At 42.5% G+C, this 10,398-nt stretch overlaps 1 protein-coding gene across 1 annotated transcript; it reads right to left on the bottom strand.

The window, feature by feature from the left end:
* Nucleotides 1-221: 221 nt before the first annotated feature.
* mych (myelocytomatosis oncogene homolog) lies at nt 222-6,550 on the bottom strand. The gene is made up of 3 exons (XM_044349545.1): nt 6,117-6,550; nt 3,815-4,372; nt 222-2,769 (listed from the first exon to the last, which is right to left on the bottom strand). Exons 2-3 carry the CDS (start codon nt 4,356-4,358, stop codon nt 2,180-2,182), a joined length of 1,134 nt encoding a protein of 377 aa, XP_044205480.1. The 5' UTR covers nt 4,359-4,372; nt 6,117-6,550; the 3' UTR covers nt 222-2,179.
* Nucleotides 6,551-10,398: the final 3,848 nt, after the last annotated feature.

Here is a 10,398-nt window from a genome sequence, read left to right as displayed (position 1 = left end):
ATTGGAAGAAGATGAGGTTTTAACTAGACAGCGATGTGATCAAACCGAGGAAACGAGGAGTCCTGAACAGAATACAATTCAAGGCAGAACAGGTTTTTACCGTTAAAACACCTTAACAGCTCTATTATCATTAATCCTACCACCCAGGGTCTGTTCAAGTACACTCAGACTAGAGGAAGAAGAACTGATAAGAAACAGGATGCTTTTTTTTTTTTAAGACATTAGCCACAAATAAGCGTTTGTGCATTTCATTACAAACAGCCCATTGATTGATAACATTGGTGATAATGGATGACAAGATTTAGAATAAAATGGCAATTCAATTTTAAACGTTCGACCCCATTATTGATATTTCAAACTTCAGATCCAGCCCAAAGTCACAAAACCACCTGCAAGGTTCAACTGCTAGAAGAGGCTCCAGGTATGATGTGATCAAAAATATTGGGCGCAAAACGACAGCCAGGGGAACGCCGTCCGTCTTTCAAAACAGGGGAATGTTGGTAAAAGTCAGTGGCCCTCAGTCATGTAACACAGATACGGTTCAAAGGATTCATTTCACTGCAAAAATGTGGTATTTTTCATCATCATTAGCTTAAGATCTCATGTCACATCTGCTTAAAAGAGGTGATCAATCTAGTTTTTCCTCACCACGATAAAGCCTGAAAATGGAATATTCAATCCTTATGACTTTTGCAGATGTAAAGAAATGAACCGGATGTCATTTAGACATTTGGAGACGATAGAGAGAATCTTTACTCATTTCCAAGAGAGTTTGATGAATGAGGGCCACTGACAAATGAAGCAAGCAATTTCCACTGGAGTAATGGTCGTCTAATAATAAAAAAATAAAAAAAATCGACCGTTTTCTTAATATACACATAGCAAAATGGCTGCTCTATAAGCGACAGAGCTCAATGTCACAGTATCGCTGCTGTTGCAGCTTCCTCTAACAAGAATCTTTAATAATATTTAAAGGACACCATCAGCCCGTCACTGTTTCGAACACGTAAGAACCAAATGTTATCCAGAGGTTTTTTCCCTCCAGACTTTGCTACGGCAGCTCGGCTCGCTTCAGTTCACCCTCCGGTTCAGACTCCTCAAAACCTGAATGCTGTTTATTATGGCTACATTTGAGTTTGTAGAATTTATTAATGATAAATGCTTAAATACACATAATAATTTCCTTTTTTTTTTTTTGAACTCACATTCACACATTCATTCACACACACATATACGCACACACACTGAAGTGAGTGAACTGGTGGTGAACTGGAGCGAGGTCGAGCTTTGTTATGTGTACAGTAACAAACCTGGTCAATACAGTATTGTCATTAACACACATTAACCTGATAACAGAGTGGTGTTGGGCCCAAGGGTCCGCCTGAGGCCAGACAGGACTGAACACACACTGAAGAACCTTTTCACTGATCCAAAAAAACTTAAAAATAGCATCAGAATTGGAATTAAAACTGGAATTGACCGAAGCGAAGTCGACCAAATAACCTCAAAGCCACCATCAACCACCTGTCAGAGTGGAGGGATCACTGGTTACTATGGCTATAAGACATCCTGAAAATATTCAAGTTTCATTCAACTACTGAACACTGAGCTGCTGTGGCTTCCAGTTATTTGGGCGCTTCCGCATCGAGTCATTTTCACCTGCGCCATTTGGCATCCCCCCCCCTAAAATCAATTTAAAGCTTCCCAAATGGGATGAAATGGAGAAACAATAACAGAAAAGATATTTTTCCTTGTGTTGTCAGTGTGTCTTTCAGTGTGCATCTAGCCAAACTAAAAAAAAAAAATGAAGAAAAAGAAATATCTGCTCGCTCCGTCCTAGTTTCAACTTTTAAAAACATCCTACGCTCTACAACAGTCAGCAGTCAAGGCATGAGAATGATCAACTCTGAGGCAATGAGTGTGTGTTATGGCAACAGTTGCAAGTGTGCACGTGTGAGATTTAAATCTACACAGTCCAGACCTATTTTTTTTACCAAAAAAAGTCATTGAAATGTCAAATTTGTGCGCTCTTTTCAGCATGAGACGCCATCCTTTACCCCGCCCATCCCTCTGTCTTTGTACAAAGTCTCTTCCCTTATCCCCCCACCCCCACCCCTCCCTCCCACAGAGATAAACACCTAAAAACAAAGCTCCCCACCCATGGTTCGACCCTGGTCCATTAGCTGTGGAGCTGCTCCAGCCTGGCTTTCAGCTCTTCTTGTTTGGCTCTAAGTTTGTCCCTCTTGGACTGCAATCTGTGGCCTTCCTCCTCCAGGCCGTAGATGCAGTCTCTGGCCTTCTTCAGGATCACCACCTTGGACGCCTTGTCGTTGTGCGACAGCTCGGGCACGTTGTCTCGCAGGCGCATGAAGCAGTTCTTCAGCTCATTGCGCCTCTGCCTCTCCATCACATTGTGTGTCCGCCGCCTCTCCTCCTCATCCTCCGTCTCTGTCGAGTTCCGAGATGAGTGGTGGTGGTACCGCGACGAGGACGACGAAGAAGAGCTGCGGGAAGAGTGGTGGTAGCGTGAGGAGCTGTCGCTCCCTCTTGAGCGCTTGTTGGACGATGTCGAGGATGAAGAAGAAGAGGAGGAAGGTGGCGGCGAGGCAGGGCACGGCGCAGCGTAGTTGTGCTGCAGCTGGATCTCGAAGTGGTGGCGCTGAAGAGCCCGCTGCTCCTCTTCCTGTTTCTGCTGACGGTCAGCCAATGAGGACAGAGGGGAGGGGCTGGAAGAGCAGCGTACCACCGTAACCACATCAATCTCTTCCTCTGCGAGAGAAGAGAAGAAGAAAGGAGAGAAGGGTTAGATGAGTTTTCTGGCACAACCTTGTTTTCCGACCCTTGCGGTAATTTTATCTGCTCTGTGACGGCATGATGACATTTGTGGAGCGCTGAAACCAAAAACAAAAGTGTAGACACTGTACACACCATGTGGGCTGGGCTCTCACACTCACACACACAGTAGTGAAAATATTTCCTTCTACTGTAAACAACCATAAACGGGCAGAAGCTTACAAACTGTAACTCTGTTAATGAGTGGAGGTGGCTCTAGATTACAGCAACAGTTAAATGTATAAACAGTAGTTTCAGTGCTCTGAAATGTGTTTCATGTGGAATTACATGAAAAGCTATTTACTGTTAAAATGAACAGGTAGTTATGTTTCTCAAAAACTAAAATTAAAAAAGATTTTCAACAAAAAGTTACATATTTTCACAGTTAGTAATCCCTAAAATAACCAAAAAATTCATCAAATGCCAGTTGGCCACTTCCTCTCTGGTTGATAGCCAGGGATGCCGAAGGGCTTGAGTCAGTAAAATGACTCATTAAACGATAATGGATTGAGCTGCAAATGTTACCACTGAACATGAGTCACACACACACAGTCAAAACTATCTCCTAAAGCCTCTCATCTACTCATGTCAGTCAACAGTTAAAACCTCGCAAACACCTCTACAATATCATCGGAGTCATAAAGACTCTAGCGATTACAGGTGGACAGCAGGCAGCCACATAAACCGAGAGCAAAGAACAGTTTTGGGCTCAGTGCCACTAAACATTAACAGTGAAATTATCTAAATGAAATGAGAGTGAAGCTGCACTGTGCGACGGAGTGTTTGTACTGATAAGCCGCACAATAACAAGGCGAGAATGAGATTACAGACGATTTGACTATCAGGACCAAAACATCCAACTGAAATCAAAAATATAAAAAGAATTGAAAAAGCAGCACTGACTTGAAACCTTAAACAATGAGACCAAACATTCTGCCTAAAGTTCATGAATATAAAATTAGGATAAAGTTCCTGAACTCACCAGAGTCACTGGATGAGTAGGTGGACAGCTCGCCACCGGTTGACCCGTAGTCCGATGTGGCCTCACTTGGCTCCTGAGCATCCATCAGATTCTGGCAGTCTAGCGTGGAGCCGGCGATCCCCTCAAAGATGCTAGTGTCGATGTCAGACAGCAGGGGGCTGGAGCTGAGCATGGAGGAGACCAGTTTCTCGTCCAGGCTCTTGTCCGCTGCCAGGCACTGCCACAGGCAGTCCTCGCCGCTCTCCTCCAGAGGGGAGCAGGGCTGGCTGGTCTCTCCCTCTTTCTCAGCAGGGTCAGAGTGGAAGAAGTCGCAGTTCCAGTTGAGCTGCATGTCCTGGTCCTCCAGCAGGATGTCCGAAACATAGCTCAGCTGGTCCTCCTTGGACAGAGGCTTGCTGCCACCCAGTCCAGTCTTCATCGGGGGAGACTGTGGGGGTGTCGGCAGCGACTGGAGGTCCTTCATCAAACTCTGGCAGAACTCATCGTCAAAGAGCAGCGGCTCCGAGTAAAGCCAATCGTGCGACTGAGCGAAGCTTTGCAACATTTTTATTGCAGAATCTGGAAGGATAACAAAAACCAGAACAACAAAAAAAAAAACAAAGTCAGAGAGGTAGAGGAGCTAATAAAGTTTAAATCCAGAGAAGCGTAGCCAGTAGTGTGTTTAAAGCTGCGCTGTGTCAAAGTTAAAACAGGGTAAATCCCAGCAGCAGCAGCAGCAGCAGCAGCAACAGCAGCAACACGTGTTGTAGTGAAAGTTTAAACCAGTTTCTCCAAACTGAGACCCCGACGTGTAGTGTGCCACCTTTTATCTGTGTTTACATCACTGTAGCCCCGCCCCGCTGCTCTCTGGGAGGCCCGTAAATCACCCCAAATATTTAACACCCCCCCCCCCCCCCTCCCTCCCTCCCTCCCTCCCTCCCTCCCCATGACATCACAGGAACAGCTGGGAGAGTCGGGGGTAGAAACCTAACACCTCTTTCCACAATTTACATTTTTCCTTCTCAAAAAGTTAATAAAAAAAGTACCGCAAATGGGGTCCGGCTGCCTGCTGACACGGAAAACAAAACTTAAAGAGAAAGGAGGGGTGGCTTTTGTGTTTCTTCTTTTTGTTACTCAACACTTCATCCTCTGCTGTTGTTTCACACACACATGACTGAATACTTCAGCTTGCCTGCACGAAATCAAGACACTTTCACAACTTTTTTTTTTTTTTTTTTTTTTTACAGAGAATAAAAAAAAAAAAAACTACTTTGCTCAACACAAAGCCTGGTTAGTTATTCTGTAAAATGCCACAGGGGGTCTTGTAAGATAACGCTAACGAGTCAGGATATGTCATTACAAACGATAATAAAAACTTTAAATTTCAATGCACGAAGCTCTAAAAGTCAATTTTCTGGTTTTATAAACTTTCCTGAAGCAGCCCTATTAAGTGTGAAGGGGAGGGGGGGGGGGGCAAATCTTGTAATAATCCTATGGAGTCTCATGGTATGTGTGTGTATAGCAGGCTGTGCTGGAGAACAAAGCCTCAGTGTGTGTGTGGTGCAGACAGGCTCTCTGGTAGTTAAAAGATGTCTTTCTTTACCATCACAGCCTGGGAAACCTGAGCCAAAACGTAAATACAGACTTGTCTGCGTCGTGACAAGACGGCAGAAAATAAGTAATTAACGGCATTTATGACGACATTTTTCCCCCTCAAGTCTACATAACACTAACCGACTGTTTATTACATATGAATGCACGCCTTTCACTAAAAACTACCGGCGACTTAACCCGGTCCATGCGTGAACGCAGACTAACGGAAATGTCTAAAATATTCACATTTCTAAATGAGGTTTTGAATGGAGATCAATTCCTCTGCTGTTAGGGTTTGACTGCATGCGTTTGCACGAGACTCCCGTTTATGTATATTACAAAAAAACTCACGTGGAAATATTTAACCGGATTTTTTAAAAAAAGCATCACTAAAAATACTCAACCTGCAACAAGCCATGTATCTACAATGGTTTAGTATTTCTGTGTGAAATGTCAAAGTGAATGCACCAGAAAAGCTCAGAAAAGTCCTTTAAAAAATTCCAACGGTTGCCCCGCTGTAAGGGTCATTTAAACCTCGCGTGGGTTGCGGAAGGTGGGTCCCCCCCACGTGAAACCGGCATTTTCTTTATTCTTAAAGCTTTAAGCTACATGAAAAAGCATGAACACGACAAACAAATGCACAAAAGCACAATTTGAACAACCAGCTGTTAGATGACTAATGCTCCATATGTAACTGTTAAAGTCACCCCGGTTCATGCAACTCTCTTACCTTCAGCTGTCCTTATGGAAGAGAAATTCAGAATGAAGAAAAAAATCGAGGAAACGTCCGAAATATCCAATTAAGTCCACAGAGATAAATATAACACAAGAATTATTTTCTGGTGTGAAATTTTCTGCGTGTGAAATTAAAGTTAGAGCAGGGCAGCATGGTGTGTACCTCCAGCTGTCTCTCTCCCCGTTACTATCAGACAGAGTAGGTGTGGCCGTCGGGGTCACTGGGTTTATATCTCCGCGACTACCCGGTCCTTCCGCGGTAACCAAAATCGCGCCAAAACATTAAAAACGACAGCCGCTCGTTATCTGCGATTGAACCTACCGCCCGTATGGCCGTCGTCACTAATTGTTTCGATCGAGTCCGCGCGGAAAAAACGGGGGCAACGGCAATTATGGTTTATTTCGCATTGAAGTTGGGGTCTATATGGTGTCGGCCGCGGAGTGATACTGTGCAAGGTGGGATTCCAGGAAAATGGTGGCGGGTAAAACTTAGGACAGAAACACACGTGGATTGTGAGGAGAAGCCGGGTGTCTTACTGCCTGTCTATCTGCCTGTCTATCTCTCCTAGGGGCGTCAGATGTAGCTGTAGGAAGAGCGAGGACCATTTAAAACCATTGAAATTGTTATTTTTAAGCACTGTTTAGAAATAAAGAATCAAGAAAGTGATGCATTCAGGATCAGTCCTCCTTGTGGTTATGATTCATTGCAGAGACATTTAATTCTATTAGTCATTTGTGAGGATTGTATAGTGAGTACAGTGAGCCGGTTTGACATTTTTTACAGCACGGAAGCAGAGCTCATACCCAACATGCTGTAAAAAATGTCAACATACATATAAGTTTTATTTATACCCCCCCCCCCCCCCTCTCTACCTTTAACTGTACTAATGTGAGACAGGCTGGCAGACAGGCTGGATGCTTTCAGAGCCACGTTGTCCTCCAAATCCAAATCTTGCAGGGGTGTTTCACCATCCATCTATCCCCTCCTCCTTCTACTACTACTATTACTACTGCTGCTGCTGCTGCTGCTGCTACAACAACCACAAACTATCTCAAACTGTCATCTCAGCCACATAGTTTTAAAACAGTCCATGCTACACTTTAAACTTTTCTAGACTCAATTAAGCTATAGGGCACTTTATTAAACTTTTCTTTTATTGTTATAGGCTACTCTACATGTGCATATCATTTTATTTGCAGTGAAATCATAGTTTTATGCCATAGGCTGCACACTTGTTTATTTATTTATTTTTTTTACAATATTTTGTGGTCCCCCTTTTTTAAAAGAAATGTCATTGATATGTTTTCCCATTGCGCAAATGTTGTGTTTTTGCACATTTTCCTGTGCAACATTAAAAAATCTGAAATAAAATGAAAACAAATAAATCACATCCATAGGCAGTTGACATGAAAACAAAACAGATACAATTATATTTTTAAAAAAAATGTATAAACAAACAAACAAACAAAACACATGCTGTAGTAAGTCGGTGAAAGGACTGTGCATCGGGATGAATTAACTCCACAGAGCCTCAGTCAGATACTGCAGCCCTCCCTTTTCCTCCTCCGCCCATGTCGCTCCTCTTGTGAACTGCACGTTACATAACGGACAAGGATTCGCCGCTACACGTGCGGACCCACCGGCCAATCAGTGTGCTAGCCTGCCCCGGTTCACGTGAGTTCTCAGCAAGCTCCAAGGAATCTTGTAACGGGAGCTCACAGTCTTTTATACCCACCATATTCATTTATATCTCGCTCCTTAAATATACACACACACACACACGTCTATTTAATATGACATTTCACATGATTGGTGGTCATCTGATGGTTAACAAACACAGCTGCACACACACATACTATATAATTTGATGTGGCTTTATTATTCTAAAGATCTATTTGCAATAAAAAAAAAAAATCACGGCTAATTTATGTTGGGAATGTTAAAAAAAAATGCATTATGCTGGTCTAAGCATAACAAAAGGCTGTTACACTGAGCTGCATCACATCTCAGTGTGTGTTCATACATATAAATAAACAGCTCCTGCTTGTTTAGCCTATTGGTATTTATGCATGCGTTTTTCTGTATGCACTCTGCACTTTAGGAAAGAATCACAGCCTTGTTGGGAGTCTGTCACATGGAAACTATTTTTGTTGAGTGTAAATGCTTTCTATATTTCCACAAAAGGAGGAGGAGGAAGAGAGGGGGGGGAATGTATCATAATCCTACCAAAAAAAGAAAGATAGAAAGAAAAAAAAAAAAAATGCCCTGAATTTGAAAAAGTCTGCGGTTCCAGATTTGAGGGGAAGGGGTTCCTGTCTGTAGCAGCTGATGTAGGGCGGATCACAGCAGCAGAGCAGAATAGAACATTTTGTAATAGCAGCAGTGGACACACACACACACACACACACACAAAGACCACTGAGCTGGATGTGAATAAGTGGGTTAATATGCCACCTACAGGCCGACTGGCAGACTGACTGACTGGCCTGGTTTCAGCTCTGAATACTAAACCTCCTGACTGGTTGAGTGAGTCACTGGTTTAATTTCTGACTAACCGTTTAATTCGGGGATTTCCAAATTGTTTCACATCAGTCCCACCCTAAAGTTTTCACTTGATCGAATTATATAACTTTAATATGATTTTAACCTTTGTAACCGTCCAGACTGAGATCAACTGATCCTCTTGTAAATAGATTTTTGTCATTTCTAAGTCAAGTTAAAATTGCTCGTTACCATCAGAACAAGTTCAGAACTCAATAATTAGATCTTATAAATGAACATTATTAGGAGACAAGTCATAATCATTAAGGAACATTATTTGCTTATTACCTCCTGACATGTTTTGTCTTTGGTTTCTAGGATTTGGCTGATGATTTTCTATATTTAAGAGATTTGTTGACAATAAGAAAAACATACCAGCCGAGTCCTCTAACATTGACCTGTGACATAGATGAGTCACAGGTCTTTCCTCTGATAAACAATGCTGTCCAGGATGATGATGATTAGCGTCTAATTAAATCCACTCAACACTGAGTGTAAATAATGCTCAACAGGGAACGTTACAGTAAAGCGTTACTAACATCCTTCTATCAGAAGAAGAGAGGAAAGATAAACATCATGCGTCGCTGACTCACTGACTTGTTGAAATGCTGATCAACTGACTGGTTGACTGCTTCCCATTAAAGTGACAGGATAAAACTCTTAACCTCTTAACCTTTTAACCTCTTAACATGCTTGGTTTGACCCACTGACTACGTGGTTGACAGACTGAATCATTGTTAAGTTGCTGACTACGTGGTGAGAGGTAAGTTATGCACGGATGTTTTCAAATGAGTAATGGGATGGTTTGATTGCTGCCAAATTTCCACGTTCATTTCAGCTCAGGGTACCGCTGCCTGTACTCATCAATAGTATCAGACTCACTCAGACTCACCAAAGTAGTAACACATAATCTGACTGCGGAGCTTTAGACTTTAATCTGAATATACTTGAATGACGTGACCTCATAGTTTGAGCTGGTAATTCGCAGAAATACGAACAAAGATGACTGTAAATTGCAAAAGTAGGTTGTTAATCTGTGATGTCACAATCCTGTTGGATCTTAAGTGTCTTGTAATTTAATTGATAAAATTCCTGACTGACGAGGTTAAAGGTTAATTAACTAACTGACCGACTAACCGACTGACTGGTTGACTGTCCCAGTGAACCCACTGGCATAAGAAAGCTAATAGCGCGCACACACACACACACACACACACACACACACACACACACACAGCCAAAGCTGCAGGGGTGAGAGACAGCTAGGGAATGGGATTACAGCTCAGTGTGTATTTGTGTGTGTGTGTGTGTGTGTGTGTGTGCCCACCACCGCTGTGATCTCCTCCTTATTAGGACTCTTCATCCTGCAGTGTGTCTCTGTGCCTGTCTGTCTACTTTAATTAGACAACAGCAGCTACTGAATAAGCTTATACGCACACAAAGCACACACGCACATCACCGAGGCAGATGGTACTCAAACTCTGGTCTGAGGGTTGATTCCGTTCCACCAGCTGTTGACGGGTGGCCTCTGGGTTGATCAGTTTTCGTAGAGAGATTTGTGATTTAATTCTTCACAATTATTTAAAAACAGAAATCAATCTTCTTTTTATATTTTGCATTTTAAAAAGCTTTATTGTGGCAGTTTCTTACATTTGAGTTATAACACAGGTGTTTTTATTTATAAGGTGCCAGTTCAAATGAACAGAGGGTTTCTAGGTTATTGTCTTTAATAGAA

The sequence above is a fragment of the Thunnus albacares genome, chromosome 4, assembly GCF_914725855.1.
Source record: "Thunnus albacares chromosome 4, fThuAlb1.1, whole genome shotgun sequence".
Taxonomy (NCBI): domain Eukaryota; kingdom Metazoa; phylum Chordata; class Actinopteri; order Scombriformes; family Scombridae; genus Thunnus; species Thunnus albacares.
The sequence above is the reverse complement of the archived record's forward strand: the minus strand, read 5'-3'. Positions and strand labels throughout refer to the sequence as shown.

Coding starts and splice junctions, on each gene's coding strand:
- mych (XM_044349545.1), bottom strand. CDS start 4,358: ATGTTGCAAAGCTTCGCTCAGTCGCACGATTGGCTTTACTCGGAGCCG. Junction 2,770..3,814: donor CTACTCATCCAGTGACTCTG/GTGAGTTCAGGA, acceptor CTTCTCTCGCAG/AGGAAGAGATTGATGTGGTT.